Below are 17555 nucleotides of genomic sequence, written 5' to 3'. Positions count from 1 at the left end.
AACTCCTAACCCTAACCCCAAAACCTAACCTTAACCCTACACCTAACCCTAACTCCTAACCCTAACCCCAAAGCCTAACCTTAACCCTACACCTAACCCTAACCCTAACCCTAAAACCTAACCTTAACCCTACACCTAACCTTAACCCTACACCTAACCCTAACTCCTAACCCTAACCCCAAAACCTAACCTTAACCCTACACCTAACCCTAACTCCTAACCCTAACCCCAAAACCTAACCTTAACCCTACACCTAACCCTAACTCCTAACCCTAACCCCAAAACCTAACCTTAACCCTACACCTAACCCTAACTCCTAACCCTAACCCCAAAACCTAACCTTAACCCTACACCTAACCCTAACTCCTAACCCTAACCCCAAAACCTAACCTTAACCCTACACCTAACCCTAACTCCTAACCCTAACCCCAAAACCTAACCTTAACCCTACACCTAACCTTAACCCTACACCTAACTCATAAACCTAACCTTTAACCCCTAACCCTAAACCTAACCGTAACACTAATTATAACCTTAACCCTAAATCCCGTAGAAATAGCCTTTTTCATGGTGGGAACCGGCAAAACGTCCCCAATTTGTACATTTTTTTGGTCCCCACAAGTATATGTCCACACACATACAACACACACAGGGATACACAGAAATGTCCAAAGGACAGTCACATCAACAGAAAAAGTTATATCCATTGTCTTTATGCAACCTGACAAATGAATGCAGACTAAAGCACTCCAAACTGTATTCACTTCAAAATTAGAGGCAGAGAATCACTGCAAATGGATGTAAAATAAGAAAATTGGCAACAACTCCTACCTCCATCATATCTATCAACCACAGCAGTCTTTCCTGGGGGTTTGAAAAGGGAGGGGGGAGTCGGGGTTAAACGGAGGAAGTTTCTAGATAAATACGTCTCTTTCATCTCTAGTGAAGAGTTTAGGCCAGGGTTTAAAAAAAACATGTGGGCCTCCCAGGTAGCGCAGTGGTCTAGGGCAATGCATCGCAGCGCTAGCTGTGCCACCAGAGACTCTGGGTTCGCGCCCAGGCTCTGTCGCAGCCGGCCGCGACTGGGAGGTCCGTGGGGCGACGCACAATTGGCGTCGTCCTGGTTAGGGAGGGTTTGGCCGGTAGGGATATCCTTGTCTCATCGCACACCAGCGACTCCTGTGGCGGGCCGGGCGCAGTGCACGCTAACCAAGGTCGCCAGGTGCACAGTGTTTCCTCCGGGTTGGATGCGCGCTGTGTTAAGAAGCAGTGCGACTTGGTTGGGTTGTGTTTCGGAGGATGCATGACTTTCAACCTTCGTCTCTCCCGAGCCCGTACGGGAGTTGTAGCGATGAGACAAGATAGTAACTACTAACAATTGAATACCACGAAATTGGGGAGAAAAACAGGGTAAAATAAAAAATATAAAAAATACATGTGGAATTTTCATTGTTGGACATAAAATACTGTAAAACACCAGAAAATCAGCCCCAAGTGATTTTAATTGAAGAAATCTGTTCCCAAGTATTCCCACGCATAATAGAGAGACGTGACATTATACGTAAGGTTTGAAATAATTAGATATTTTTGCAGAAAAAAATCGGCCCACGGCTGGATCTAGTTAATGATCCCCGGTTTAGGCCCTTTCCAACTCAGCAGGGGCACAGTGCTCTCATCCCTGACGATGTCCCAAATGGCCCCCTATTCCCTAGTTAGAGCACTACCTTTTAAGAGTCCTGGTCAAAAGTAGTGTACTATATAGGGAATAGAGTGGCATTTGTGACATAGCACCTCTGTCCTGCAGAAACCCTTGTCCTTGCCCCATGCACTCCGAGGAACGATATGTCATCCTAACAGCTCTATCCTCTACAACTCATCAAACAGGGACACCTTCAAATCGGTCTGCTTCGAGACAAATGTGACACCTAAAACTGAAGAGTGACTCAGACTCTCACAGACATACAGACAGACGGATGGACAGACGGCCAGACGGACACGGCAGCCTGACAGACAGACAAACATAGCCAGACAGAGACAGAGCCAGACAGACAGTTTGGGTCCACTGCGGCCCAGCCTTCCTACCCGTGCTGAGCTGAGGGTGGTGGAGGTCATGTAGCTGGCTGACGAGGAGGCCAGGGTATCTGGGTAGGAAACCATGGAGAGGGAGTCAGGGTGGAGGGCGGCCGCACTGGCACCCCCTTGCCGGGCCTTCAAAGCCTGGATCTCACGGCGCAGCACCATCCCATCGAAACGCTCCAGATCCTGGGGTGTCACCAGGCCACGCACCTCTGATAGCAGGGAGAACTAAGAGGAGGGTTGGGGGAGGGGAGGGAGACAGGGTTATAGGGAGCTATAACATGCATCAGGAGACCATGCGGAATGCAGACTGCAACAAAACAACACTGTTTAAAGCACTTTACCAATTGTGAATTCAATACATTTGATAAATCATTGTTTTATATGAGGTGCAGGGCAAGGGCATTGACAGAAAGACAAGTGGCTTTCTAATAAACTGCGAAAAACAGATGTCTGAGCAACCACAAAAGCCTTAACATAAATCACGGAAAGTCTCACAAAACTTGCCATTCAAGTGATGGATGTACAGAGAAAAGGCAAGCAATCACCATAAGCACTATGAGTGAGGGAACATAAGAACCCAACACACGATGCACCTCACAACAACAGACACACGCAAAACACATCGGAATTTGTCTTTCTGTTTCTTGCACACATGTATGCACACACAATTCTAAGTCTCTCTCTCTGTCTCGGTCTCTCTCTCTCGGTCTCTCTCTCTGTCTCGGTCTCTCTCTCTGTCTCGGTCTCTCTCTTTGTCTCGGTCTCTCTCTCTGTCTCGGTCTCGCTCTCTGTATCTCTCTCTGTCTCGGTCTCTCTCTCTGTCTCGGTCTCTCTGTCTCGGTCTCTCTCTCTCTGTCTCGGTCTCTCTCTCTGTCTCAGTCTCTCTCTCTGTCTCGGTCTCTCTCTCTGTCTCGGTCTCTCTCTCTGTCTCGGTCTCTCTCTCTGTCTCGGTCTCTCTCTCTGTCTCGGTCTCTCTCTCTGTCTCGGTCTCTCTCTCTGTCTCGGTCTCTCTCTCTGTCTCGGTCTCTCTCTCTGTCTCGGTCTCTCTCTGTCTCGGTCTCTCTCTCTCTCTGTCTCGGTCTCTCTCTCTGTCTCGGTCTCTCTCTCTGTCTCGGTCTCTCTCTCTGTCTCGGTCTCTCTCTCTGTCTCGGTCTCTCTCTCTGTCTCGGTCTCTCTCTCTGTCTCGGTCTCTCTGTCTCGGTCTCTCTCTCTCTGTCTCGGTCTCGGTCTCTCTCTGTCTCAGTCTCTCTCTCTGTCTCGGTCTCTCTCTCTGTCTCGGTCTCTCTGTCTCGGTCTCTTTCTCTCTGTCTCGGTCTCTCTCTCTGTCTCGGTCTCTCTGTCTCGGTCTCTCTCTCTCTGTCTCGGTCTCTCTCTCTGTCTCTGTCTCTCTCTCTGTCTCGGTCTCTCTCTCTGTCTTAGTCTCTCTCTCTCTCTCGGTCTCTCTCTCTCTGTCTCGGTCTCTCTCTCTCTGTCTCGGTCTCTCTCTCTCTCTGTCTCGGTCTCGCTCTCTGTCTCGGTCTCTCTGTCTCGGTCTCTCTCTCTGTCTCGGTCTCTCTCTCTGTCTCTCTCTGTCTCGGTCTCTCTCTGTCTCGGTCTCTCTCTCGGTCTCTCTCTCGGTCTCTCTCTCTCTCTCGGTCTCTCTCTTTCTCGGTCTCTCTCTCTCGCTCTTTCTCTGAAACACACGCACGCACACACACACACAAGCAAAAGATACACACACACCCGCCCCACGCTGTGTCTCCACAATCACAATCCTCACCTTGGCGTGTGTGTTGAGCAGTTCAAACAGGGCCATGACCAGTTGCTCCACCCCTATGTGTCCGTCTCGGTACTCCTCCACGTAGTAGCCCATGGTCTGCCTCTCTGTCTCCGTCAGCAGGTGGCGGGCCTGCTCCTCCAACATGGCTCTGCTCTGGTTCACCAGGCTGGACAGGGTCACCTGGGAGCCCGCCACACCCTTATAGAACACCGGCTGGAAGGGGAGGGGGGAGAGGAGGATGGGGTGAGGAGGGTCGGAAAAGGGACAAGGTGAGAGAGAAAGTGTGTGGGTGTGTGTGGGTGAGAAGTAGGAAGGTGACACAGGCGAGACCAGAGGTGAGAGGGGAGGTGTGTGTCAGGCAGGAAATGAGAAATGAGAAACAAAGGGACAGAAAAAGAACAAAGGGAGAGAAATCATGTACATGCATTTGTCATTGCTCATCATCCATCCATCCATCCCACCCACAGCTGGCGTGGAGGGGCCAGAGTACATCAGTCTAACACTGGGCACTAGGCTCTCATCTCTTCCACAGAACCACAGCCTACTCTATGCAACTGCCCTTCTCATATGCCACTGCCAGCTCAGCCAATCCAATCAATTCACTCAGCGATGGCACCACGGCACTTGAGAACCAGATGAGAATTTTACCCTGAATTCATACATACACACTCTCTCTCTCCTCGCTCTTTCTTGTCCTGTCTTTCTCCCTCTCTTCCTATCTCTCTTTCTCTCGCTCTTCCTTGTCCTGTCTTTCTCCCTCTCTTCCTATCTCTCTCTCTCCTCGCTCTTCCTTGTCCTGTCTTTCTCCCTCTCTTCCTATCTCTCTTTCTCTCGCTCTCTGTATCTCCTCACAAACAGCTTTTCTTTAATTAACTCCTTAATCAAAGACACCACTTCAAAGTCACCAGCCGAAAGGCTGTGTGTAAGAGAGAGAAGGAGAAAAAACGATGGGGAGAGGGAGAGAAGAGAGTGAAAGAGAAAAGAGAGAGAGAGAGAGAGATATGGCGAGAGAGAGTGATAGAGAGAGGGGAGGGAAGGAGAGAGGGGCAACTCACTCTCCTCCCCCCCTCGCCCCAGACTCCTCATCCCAAACTCTTAACCACTCTCATTCGTCTGAGTTAGCCACCAGGTCTGGAGGAGTGAGGTGTTGCAACCTTTGCCAAACATAAGTCCCCAAGGTGAAGCCACACTTAGTCCGTATCGCAATTAACTCCATGCTTACAACATACATTTACCTGAAAAAAGTGAATTTACCTTGAAAAGTGCACATTGGTTGTGTCCCAAATGGCACCCTATTCCCCATAGAGCCCTGGTCAAAAGTAGTGCACTATGTAGGGAATAGGGTGCCATTTGGGACACAACCTGAGAGTATAGTTCAAACCTACAAGGTATAAGAACAATCAATACCTTAATGACACCTTATTTGATGGTTGTTAGGACATGTATGACGCCAACGATAATAATGAAAGAGATTAGCCTCTGAGACCCAGTTCTAACCTGTACCCCATGTTAAACTAAGACTCAGATCTAACCTGTATCCCATGTTAAACTAAGACTCACAGGCTGACTACACAATTCGTGTCACGCGCTCCAATGAGCGTCTGCATTGCCAAGGGCTAAAATAGAAGTCAGTTCTATTTGTGACGCAGATCGCGTTGCAAGTCCTGCCTCTCCCATCTCCTCATTGGTTTATAGAAGCAGGTACTGTGGCGGAAGAATCAGAATTAGTTGTGTAACATAGATAATTAAGATGTCTTATTATGCAGATAAGACATCTTAATTATCTATGTTACACAACTAATTCTGATTCTTGTCCAGGAGTGGGGTCAAGAAGGAGTTTTACATGAGATGGGTGTATCTGGAGTTGACAATTGATTTATGCCATTGGATGAGTTGGTGGTTTTGTGCTATGAAGTACCAGGATTGAGATCGGAACCTCGTCTTAGGGACCAAACTGAACGATCATTTATAGCGAATGCTATCTGGCTACGGGATACACCTTTCTCATTTAAAAAGTCTCACCTTGTGACCCGTTCAAAACATCTGTGGTTTGTTATGTCGACTAGGGGGTGGATTTTTGCTATAAAAGATCTCAGTAGCCTTTGTGTTGCCGCTCTCAACGGATCATCAGAAACGGTGATTCGTCGACAAGCCATTACAAAGCTCTCACTATTAAACATTTAGTTTAAGTATAACTCTGACTTGTGTAATAAGTTGGTCTCTCCTCATTTGATAGCAAAGAAATTAACCACCACCAAAGACGAACGAGGTCGGTGGCGGTAATGCACCTAATTTATGAAAGTTGCCAATCGCAATATAAAGTCAAGAGAAGAAAAAGCCTGGAAGGAGGAGAGATGACTAGAAATGATTCGGTTAACCGTTTTATTATGTGGATTAATTGTCGGAGTTGAGGACCTTGTGCATTTCAGGTAGAATAACAACTTAATGTTTATATTACAGGACAAATTAGCTAGCAACAGCAAGCTATCTAAATAGGACAAATTAGCTAACAAGTGCAAGCTAGCTAGCCAAATTGCCATGAACATTTAATGCTTTTCGACCTGTCCTCAAATTAATGTAATTGGTTCAGAGTTTGTTTCGATATTTTAACCTGCATGTCGTGATCACGTTTAGTGTGGGGGGACAAAATAAATGTGCGCACGATGGTGCACGTGCACAGCCGGTTTGGGTTCCGTGTCAGATGTAACCTGTATCCCATGTTAAACTAAGATTCAGATCTAACCTGTATCCCATGTTAAACTAAGACTCAGATCTAACCTGTATCCCACGTTAAACTAAGACTCAGATCTAACCTGTATCCCATGTTAAACTAAGACTCAGATCTAACCTGTATCCCATGTTAAACTAAGACTCAGATCTAACCTGTATCCCATGTTAAACTAAGACCCCTTAATTCATAATTAATCAAATACTACAATGGCCAGTGTGCTGCTGGATTCTGTCTGCATGCCAAATAGCACCCTATTCCCTATGTAGTGCACTACTTTTGACCGGGGCCCATAGAGTTCTGGTCAAATCTGACCCCATTCCAATGACTACCTAGAGAGAGGGATAGGACCAAAACAAGACAAGACGAGATAGAGACCAGACAGGTCCAATTCACACCACTGCACTGTCTAGCACTCTGTTGTAGATCAATGTTGTAGATCAATGTAGATCAATGCCCTTTGATAGTAGGATCAAAGTGCTTATATTCAACTTTATGACACTGCTACCAGGGCCGTAAATACATATGAGGACACCCCGATCCGGACCTCAGCGATTTTAGAGGGGGGGGGGGGGGGGGGGGACTCAGTCGGGGTCTTAACTTCCTCTTGAGGGCCAGAATTATAGAATACACAGGGTTGCAATTTCGAAAGTCGTTTATGCATCAGCAGTTTTCCTCTTGTTATATGTCACTCAATTAGCCCATGGCAGTATCATTTTTTGATACAGTTGAAGTTTACATACACTTAGGTTGGAGTCATTAAAACTCATTTTTTTAACCACTCCCCAAATTTCTTGTTAACAAACTATAGTTTTGGTAAGTTGGTTAGGACGTGTACTTTGTGCATGACACAAGTCATTTTGAAACAATTGTTTACAGACAGATTATTTCACTTATAATTCACTGTATCACAATTCCAGTGTGTCAGAAGTTTACATACACTAAGTTGGCTGTGCCTTTAAACAGCTTGGAAAATTCCCGAAAATGATGTCATGGCTTTAGAAGCTTCTGATAGGCTAATTGACATCATTTGAGTCAATTGGAGGTGTACCTGTGAATGTATTTCAAGGCCTACCTTCAAACTCAGTGCCTCTTTGCTTGACCTCATGGGAAAATCAAAATGAATCAGCCAAGACCTCAGAAAAAATAATTGTAGACCTCCACAACTCTGGTTCATCCTTGGGAGCAATTTCCAAATGCCTGAAGGTACCACATTCATCTGTACAAACAATAGTACGCAAGTATAAAAACCATGGGACCATGCAGTCATACCGCTCAGGAAGGAGACGCGTTCTGTCTCCTAGAGATGAACGTACTTTGGTGCAAACAGTGCAAATCAATGCCAGAACAACAGCAAAGGACCTTGTGAAGACGCTGCAGGAAACAGGTACAAATTATCTATATCCACAGTAAAACAAGTTCAATATCAACATAACCTGAAAGGCCACTCAGCAAGGAAGAAGCCACTGCTACAAAACCGCCATAAAAAAGCCAGACTACAGTTTGTGACTGCACATGGGGACAAAGATCGTACTTTCTGGAGAAATGTCCTCTGGTCTGGTGAAACAAATATAGAACTGTTGGGCCATAATGACCATTGTTATGTTTGGAGGAAAAAGGGGGAGGCTTACAAGCCGAAGAACACCATCCCAACCATGAAGCACGGGGGTGGCAGCATCATGTTGTGGGGGTGCTTTGCTGCAGGAGGGACTGGTGTACTTCACAAAATAGATGGAATCATGAGGCGGGAAATTATGTGGATATATTGAAGCAACTTGGTCGCAAATGGGTCTTCCAAATGGACAATGACCCCAAGCATACTTCCAAAGTTGTGGCAAAATGGCTTAAGGACAACAAAGTCAAGGTATTGGAGTGGCCATCACAAAGCCCTGACCTCAATCCCATAGAAAACTTGTGGGCAGAACAGAAAAAGCATGTGCGAGCAAGGAGGCCTACAAACCTGACTCAGTTACACCAGCTCTGTCAGGAGGAATCGGCCAAAATTCACCCAACTTATTGTGGGAAGCTTGTGGAAGGCTACCCGAAACATTTGACCCAAGTTAAACAATTTAAAGGCAATGCTACCAAATACTAATTGAGTGTATGTAAACTTCTGACCCACTGGGAATGTGAAGAAAGAAATATAAGCTGAAATAAATCATTCACTCTACTATTAATCTGACATTTCAGTTTCTTAAAATAAAGAGGTGATCCTAACTGACCTAAAACAGGGTTCTTACTAGGATTAAATGTCAGCAATTGTGAAAATGTTTGTTTAAATGTATTTGGCTAAGGTGTATGTAAACTTCCGACTTCAACTGTAGTTAAATTAGTCTAGTTAGTCTAGCAAGCCATCTAAACTTGTAGTAATCATAGCGAATTACCGACCGGGCACCTCTAGGGGTGCCCCATTGATTTTGATATCATATTAACATGACATCTCATGGAACAATTTGTAGAATTACAGGAAATTAGCTTAGAAACTGCAACAAATTATCCCCAGCCCATGGCAAAAAGTGTGTTTTTATCGTACTTTTTCTGCTAACAGATCCCACTGTACGTATTAAATTATAGTTTTAATCCCAGTGCTGAGTTATTGTGAGTTCATTTGTAGCAGCTAATTATATAGCTAATAGGCTAGATGTTTGTTGATCGACTGAGGTGAATGGAGCTACAGCAATCAAATGTGATGATAATGGTTGGGGTAGTTTTTGCTGCTCTCCAAATATATATTGTAGAGTTTATAATAATAGTTTGTAATAAATGTAGTAAATGATCAGTGGAAACTAGGTAATGGACATGAACTAGGAAGTGGGAAGGGTGCATCATTAGGAAACCAGTGTGAAGGGTGTTTAGTTTATTTCCCTGTATGTCCTAGCCCAGCCCCTCAGTCCCAGTATGGACTGTTCCAGGACACTGCTGCTGACACCACTCAGCACAGTCCCTAGTGACAATGACAACTCTCTCTGTTTCCTCACGCTCAGTGTTTTTGGAGAAATGAGAACATTATCTTTCACAGGGGGAAGAACACGTCCAAGGCTGCAGCTCAGGGATTTATAATGACAGAGGAAGAGGAGGAGGAGGAAGAGGCGAGGAGAGTTTACACCGGGGTAAGAAAAATGTCCACGCAAAGGGAGGACAAATCGATTTCACATGATGTGGGACGGATTAGGTGTGACCTTGGAAGGCATACATCCAGGTATTAAACCCTATCCCTACAGAGAGTGGGACCCAGCAGACATGTATGTCATGGAATGGTATCAGGCCCAGGGACACATTCTCTAGTCTAGAACCCTTAAACCATGCTATACATTTCTACCTCTTCCAATTTCACCGCGTGTCGAAAAGAAGCCCAAACAGTTGATTTACAGTAAAAGCCTATGGGAGAAAAATATATATATGTTCTTGTGGCTGAGCGTCTAAAGCTAGGCAGTTATCACATTCACACTGGGCATTTTAGATGGTAGGCCATTAGTGTATTGATAGACATCCATATTTCCCACAGGGGAATGCCTGCTGATTAAATCACTTTACCAGACCACAGCTCTCCTTAATCCAATCCGATAGAGAAATGAAAGGACTATTGTTTCGTAGCAATAACCATCAAGCTAGTGTACTGGACTGGAGCATCTTGGACCCCCTGCCAAACCATGCAGAATCAAACTCACTCTGTGTCCTAAATGGCACCAAATTCCCTGTGTAGTGCACTACTTTTAATAACCAGGTCAAAATGTGTGATTTGGGACATATTTCCAGTCTCACTCTTCATCTTCCTGCACATATAACTGACCACCACAGAAGTGAAATCAACCTCTGACCCTAGCAATTAAAGATGCACTACGCAGAAATCGCCACGCAATTTTCCTGGTTGATAAAATTAGAATAGTTTGCCTAATTTCAGTTTGTATGACAAAACAATCAAGTATTATGCAGATAATCATTGTACCATCTAAACCGCTGTGAAATATATTTTCCACAATAAAAACATTGTATGTTCAGCTGTTTGAAACTGGTGTACCAAACCAAAAGTAAAAGATGCAAAAATTCAACTTAAGAACAGGAAGCATAGAAATAGTGCACTTAGAACAGGTCTACCACTTCTTAGACTTAATTTCGATGAGAATGACAGCTCTATAACTCACATTACTACAGATTGTATCTTTAAGCATTAGATTCAACTTCATCAGAGGGATGAGCTCTTACCTAGCTATACCGAGGGGCAACTTACAGTGGGGCAAAAAAGTATTTAGTCAGCCACCAATTGTGCAAGTTCTCCCACTTAAAAATATGAGAGAGGCCTGTAATTTTCATCATAGGTACACTTCAACTATGACAGACAAAATGAGAAAAAAAATCCAGAAAATCACATTGTAGGATTTTTAATGAATTTATTTGCAAATTATGGTGGACAATAAGTATTTGGTCACCTACAAACAAGCAATATTTCTGGCTCTCACAGACCTGTAACTTCTTCTTTAAGAGGCTCCTCTGTCCTCCACTCGTTACCTGTATTAATGGCACCTGTTTGAACTTGTTATCAGTATAAAAGACACCTGTCCACAACCTCAAACAGTCACACTCCAAACTCCACTATGGCCAAGATCAAAGAGCTGTCAAAGGACACCAGAAATGTGAATGACCTGCAGAGAGCTGGGACCAAAGTAACAAAGCCTACCATCAGTAACACACTACGCCGACAGGGACTCAAATCCTGCAGTGCCAGACGTGTCCCCCTGCTTAAGCCAGTACATGTCCAGGACCATCTGAAGTTTGCTAGAGAGCATTTGGATGATCCAGAAGAAGATTGGGAGAATGTCATATGGTCAGATGAAACCAAAATATAACTTTTTGGTAAAAACTCAACTCGTCCTGTTTGGAGGACAAAGAATGCTGAGTTGCATCCAAAGAACACCATACCTGCTGTGAAGCATGGGGGTGGAAACATCATGCTTTGGGGCTATTTTTCTGCAAAGGGACCAGGACGACTGATCCGTGTAAAGGAAAGAATGAATGGGGCCATGTATCATGAGATTTTGAGTGAAAACCTCCTTCCATCAGCAAGGGCATTGAAGATGAAACGTGGCTGGGTCTTTCAGCATGACAATGATCCCAAACACACCGTCCGGGCAACGAAGGAGTGGTTTCGTAAGAAGCATTTCAAGGTCCTGGAGTGGCCTAGCCAGTCTCCAGATCTCAACCCCATAGAAAATCTTTGGAGGGAGTTGAAAGTCCATGTTGCCCAGCAACAGCCCCAAAACATCACTGCTCTAGAGGAGATCTGCATGGAGGAATGGGCCAAAATACAACTTCCAGAAAACGTTTGACCTCTGTCATTGCCAACAAAGGGTATATAACAAAGTATTGAGATAAACTTTTGTTATTGACCAAATACTTATTTTCCACCATAATTTGAAAATAAATTAATTAAAAATCCTACAATGTGATTTTCTAGATTCTTTTTCTCATTTTGTCTGTCATAGTTGAAGTGTGCCTATGATGAAAATTACAGACCTCTCTCATCTTTTTAAGTGGGAGAACTTGCACAATTGGTGGCTGACTAAATACTTTTTTGCCCCACTGTATCTGTATGACTGTCCATGGAGGAGCAGTGAACCCCTGGAGCCACACAATAGCTACATCCTGGTACTAAACACACAAAGCCTTGTGACAGCAACTGATCCCCCTGAGGTGGGGGTAAGGGTCAAGGTGGGGGGAGGGTGGTCAGGAGTGTATTTGTGTGTGTGTGTGTGTGTGTGTGTTCCACTGTTCCATTGTCAGATGTAAACAGAACAATCCAGCATGCTATCTTCTCCACTGATTGTGTGAGCTTCTCCAATCGATGGCTGAAACGGAGAGAATCCTGTGTAAAAGCGTATCCAACTCCACAATCTAATTGTGAGACCAGACTTTGTCATTCTTTAGACAAGGTTTCTTTTGGGGGAAAAGCTATTAGCCAATAATAGCCGTGTCAAAATCAATTAGAGCATAGCCACTGATTGGGCTATCCCATCCATTCACCATGAAATGAAAGGGGTCATATCCCTCATCCTTTGCTATGAGACTTTTGCAGTGCTGAACCCGTGCATCCTATTCTTAATTAATTCGCTTATCGGTCCATTCTGGCCTTTGGCTCTAATTAAAAAGAGAGGGATGGGGGAAGGGGAAGAGGGGTGTGGAGGGACGAACAACAGTCCCTCTATGACCAGTGTGATGGACTGAATCAAGGTGGAGGACAGAGAATGGTGTGGATGGACGAACAACAGTCCCTCTATGACCAGTGTGATGGACTGAATCAAGGTGGAGGACAGAGAATGGTGTGGAGGGACGAACAACAGTCCCTCTATGACCAGTGTGATGGACTGAATCAAGGTGGAGGACAGAGAATGGTGTGGATGGACGAACAACAGTCCCTCTATGACCAGTGTGATGGACTGAATCAAGGTGGAGGACAGAGAATGGTGTGGAGGGACGAACAACAGTCCCTCTATGACCAGTGTGATGGACTGAATCAAGGTGGAGGACAGAGAATGGTGTGGAGGGACGAACAACAGTCCCTCTATGACCAGTGTGATGGACTGAATCAAGGTGGAGGACAGAGAATGGTGTGGAGGGACGAACAACAGTCCCTCTATGACCAGTGTGATGGACTGAATCAAGGTGGAGGACAGAGAATGGTGTGGAGGGACGAACAACAGTCCCTCTATGACCAGTGTGATGGACTGAATCAAGGTGGAGGACAGAGAATGGTGTGGAGGGACGAACAACAGTCCCTCTATGACCAGTGTGATGGACTGAATCAAGGTGGAGGACAGAGAATGGTGTGGAGGGACGAACAACAGTCCCTCTATGACCAGTGTGATGGACTGAATCAAGGTGGAGGACAGAGAATGGTGTGGAGGGACGAACAACAGTCCCTCTATGACCAGTGTGATGGACTGAATCAAGGTGGAGGACAGAGAATGGTGTGGAGGGACGAACAACAGTCCCTCTATGACCAGTGTGATGGACTGAATCAAGGTGGAGGACAGAGAATGGTGTGGAGGGACGAACAACAGTCCCTCTATGACCAGTGTGATGGACTGAATCAAGGTGGAGGACAGAGAATGGTGTGGAGGGACGAACAACAGTCCCTCTATGACCAGTGTGATGGACTGAATCAAGGTGGAGGACAGAGAATGGTGTGGAGGGACGAACAACAGTCCCTCTATGACCAGTGTGATGGACTGAATCAAGGTGGAGGACAGAGAATGGTGTGGAGCTGACAACAGTTCTCGACTTGTTAAGATGTCATCATCTGGCTGTATCTTCACAGCTGAAATGAGTTGAGAGCTGAGAGCTGTCGACGCTGTATTGGAGCGGATGGATATTTAACTTTACTGAGTGTTCCTCCCCGTTCATATTGAACAGCTCTGAAGCTATTACACAGTGTATTAACAGCCTTCTCAGCTAACAGCTCTCAGACTGCAACGCCATGCTGCCCACTTGCATGTATTACAGCCAGCTCTGGGCATGGTAGCAACTGGCTAGGGTACACTTTGAAAACGTATTGAAACTCCCTCCCTACTTCAGTAGAATTGCCCTCCTTATCTACTCTCTCTCGTTCCCGTTCTCCCTTCCTCTGTCCCCCTCGTCATCTCTCGCTCTCTCTGAAGAGTGCCCTGTGTTTTTGTTTACTTCAAAATCCTTTTAAGAGCGTCAGCCACAGATTGCCAATTACTTGAAAGCAAGGTGTTTAACTTAGATTGAAGGAGCTCAGAGATGTCTGGAGGGGTGAGCAGAGCTGGAGATTTCTCTCTGCAACAACAATTACAATCACTACAGTAAACAGTCATCGGGGTCAGGAGAGACCTCAACTATCAGCACACACACACACACACACACACACACACACACACACACACACACACACACACACACAGTGCACGAACACAAGGCCAGAGGCTACAATAGGGATTAACCCTGCTCTGCCTGGGTGTTTTTGATTGATTTGACAGGCAGTCCATAACAAAACAACACTGACATTGGGTCTGACATCTATCCCCCGTCTGACAGAGTGACAGATAATGGCTTCAGTCATATCACAGAACCACTGAATGAACCTTGGATGTCCAACAACATCACAACAGAGTTTGTTTTTGTTGTTTTTTGTTAATGAAACCAATGTCCTGCCTGTCTTTTTTTTTGGGGGGGGGGGGGGGGGGGGGGGGGTCAGTTCAACCCCAGTCACAACCACAATCATTTGTATTTCTATGATCACAACCCTATGGCTGATGATGATGTCACCCTGCTTTGACTAACACTAGTCAATTCTCTGCATTTGCCTGAACTAATGACGTGCTGTATATGTGTTAAAACGCTGGCCTGAGGCTCTGCACAGGCAGACATGACACAAGAGCTTTCTAGGGGTGAGAGGGCTCAGGGAAAGCCTGCTGGCTATTCACTAGTGGGACACAGTGTTCCCTACATAGTGCACTACTTTTGATTATGGCCCATAGGAATCTGGAGACAAGTATTTCATGTAGATTGTTTCGGATGATTTGACCCAGGAAATCCAAGAAAACCAAATACATCCCATTTGAGTGATGCCCCTTTCAGGAGATAATCGGCTTCACTGGAGTACGGACACTGTGCAGATAACACACTTTCTCTGTTTACACGCGCACACACATACGCACGCATGCACACCGACACGGAACTGCAGTGTTATGCTCCCCTCCCTCTCCTCTCCTCTCCCTGTCACGCCCTGATCTGTTTCCCCTGTCCTTGTGCTTGTCTCCGCCCTCTCCAGGTGTCGCCCATCTTCACCACTTATCCTCTAGGTATTTATACCTGTGTTTTCGGTCTGTCTGTGCCAGTTCCTCTTGTTTGCCAAGCTTACCAGCGGTTTGTCCTGTCAGCGCCTGTCTTTTCCCAGCATCGCTTTATCTCGTCCTCCTGGTTTTTGACTCTTGCCTGCCCTGTACCTGCCTGCCTGACCACTCTGCCCTGTACCTGCCTGCCTGACCACTCTGCCCTGTACCTGTCTGCCCTGTACCTGCCTGCCTGACCACTCTGCCCTGTACCTGCCTGCCTGACCACTCTGCCCTGTACCTGCCTGCCTGACCACTCTGCCCTGTACCTGCCTGCCTGACCACTCTGCCCTGTACCTGCCTGCCTGACCACTCTGCCCTGTACCTGCCTGCCTGACCACTCTGCCTGTACCTGCCTGCCTGACCACTCTGCCTGTACCTGCCTGCCTGACCACTCTGCCCTGTACCTGCCTGCCTGACCACTCTGCCTGAGCCTGAGCCTGCCTGCCGTCCTGTACCTGCCTGCCTGACCACTCTGCCTGTACCTGCCTGCCTGACCACTCTGCCCTGTACCTGCCTGCCTGACCACTCTGCCTGAGCCTGCCTGCCGTCCTGTACCTTTGCTCCTACTCTGGATTATCCACCTCTGCCTGCCTTGACCTGTCGTTTGCCTTCCCCTGTTACAATAAACATTGTTACTTCACACAGTCTGCACTTGGGTCTTACCTTGATACCTGATACTCCCCCTCTTCTAATACATTATAAAGGACTGTACTGTCATAGTATCTGGGTTCTCATGCAGGGTATCACTTTTATGGAAATATATTTTTGCATATGAACCACTATTGTTTTGACTATATATTTTACCTCTTGTGTATGTCATTCGGAAAAGTAATGTTAACTTTCACTGCTATGCAGACGACACACAGCTGTACATTTCGATGAAACATGGTGAAGCCCCACAATTGTCCTCCCTGGAAGCCTGTGTTTCAGACATAAGGAAGTGGATGGCGGCAAATGTTCTACTTTTAAACTCGGACAAAACTGAGATGCTAGTTCTAGTTTCCAAGAAACAAAGAGATCTTCTGTTGGATCTGACAATTCATCTTGATGGTTGTACAGTCGTCTCAAATAAAACTGTGAAGGACCTCGGCGTTACTCTGGACCCTGATCTCTCTTTTGAAGAACATATCAAGACGGTTTCAAGGACAGCTTTTTTCCCCATCTACGTAACATTGCAAAAATCAGAAACTTTCTGTCCAAAAACTTCTAGGTTAGACTACTGCAATGCTCTACTTTCCAGCTACCCGGATAAAGCACTAAATAAACTTCAGTTAGTGCTAAATACGGCTGCTAGAATCCTGACTAGAACCAAAAAGTTGATCATATTACTCCAGTGCTAGCCTCCCTACACTGGCTTCCTGTCAAGGCAATGGCTGATTTCAATGTTTTACTGCTAACCTACAAAGCATTACATGGGCTTGCTCCTACCTATCTCTCTGATTTGGTCCTGACGTAGATACCTACACGTACTGTTACGGTGCGTGAATGAGGACCCAAAAGCGAATTAACGTAAACAGAGCTTCTTTAATGACAAAACATAGGTAGGCTCAGATGGACCGGCAGATTCCGACAGGACAGGACAAGGTTGCAGCAAACATGACGATAGTCTGGTTCAGGCATGAATAACACAAACAAGAATCCGACAAAGACAGGAGCAAAAACAGAGAGAGATATAGAGGACTAATCAGAGGGAAAAAGGGAACAGGTGGGAAAAGGGGTGACGAGGTAGTTAGGAGGAGACAAGGAACAGCTGGGGGAAAGAGGGGGAGAAAAAGTAACCTAATAACGACCAGCAGAGGGAGACAGGGTGAAGGGAAAGGACAGAAACAAGACACAACATGACAATACATGACACGTACGCTACGGTCACAAGACGCAGGCCTCCTAATTGTCCCTAGAATTTCTAAGCAAACAGCTGGAGGCAGGGCTTTCTCCTATAGAGCTCCATGTTTATGGAACGGTCTGCCTACCCATGTAAGAGACGCAGACTCGGTCTCAAACTTTAAGTCTTTACTGAAGACTCATCTCTTCAGTGGGTCATAGGATTGAGTGTAGTCTGGCCCAGGAGTGTGAAGGTGAATGGAAAGGCACTGGAGCAATGAACCGCCCTTGCTGTATCTGCCTGGCCGGTTCCCCT

At 45.9% G+C, this 17555-nt stretch overlaps 1 protein-coding gene across 1 annotated transcript in view; it reads right to left on the bottom strand.

The window, feature by feature from the left end:
- LOC110509333 (whirlin-like) overlaps window positions 1-17555 on the bottom strand; it is a 153771-nt gene that overhangs the window by 11152 nt on the left and 125064 nt on the right. The window contains exons 6-7 of the mRNA XM_036967240.1: window positions 3839-4051; window positions 2083-2304 (exon numbers count right to left, since the gene is read on the bottom strand). Of these exons, the coding sequence (XP_036823135.1) occupies window positions 2083-2304; window positions 3839-4051 (435 nt within the window). The remainder of the gene's footprint in view (window positions 1-2082; window positions 2305-3838; window positions 4052-17555) is intronic.

This window comes from Oncorhynchus mykiss, chromosome Y (assembly GCF_013265735.2).
Source record: "Oncorhynchus mykiss isolate Arlee chromosome Y, USDA_OmykA_1.1, whole genome shotgun sequence".
Lineage (NCBI taxonomy): Eukaryota > Metazoa > Chordata > Actinopteri > Salmoniformes > Salmonidae > Oncorhynchus > Oncorhynchus mykiss.
Note: the sequence above shows the minus strand (reverse complement) of the source record. Positions and strands in the feature narration are given on the sequence as shown.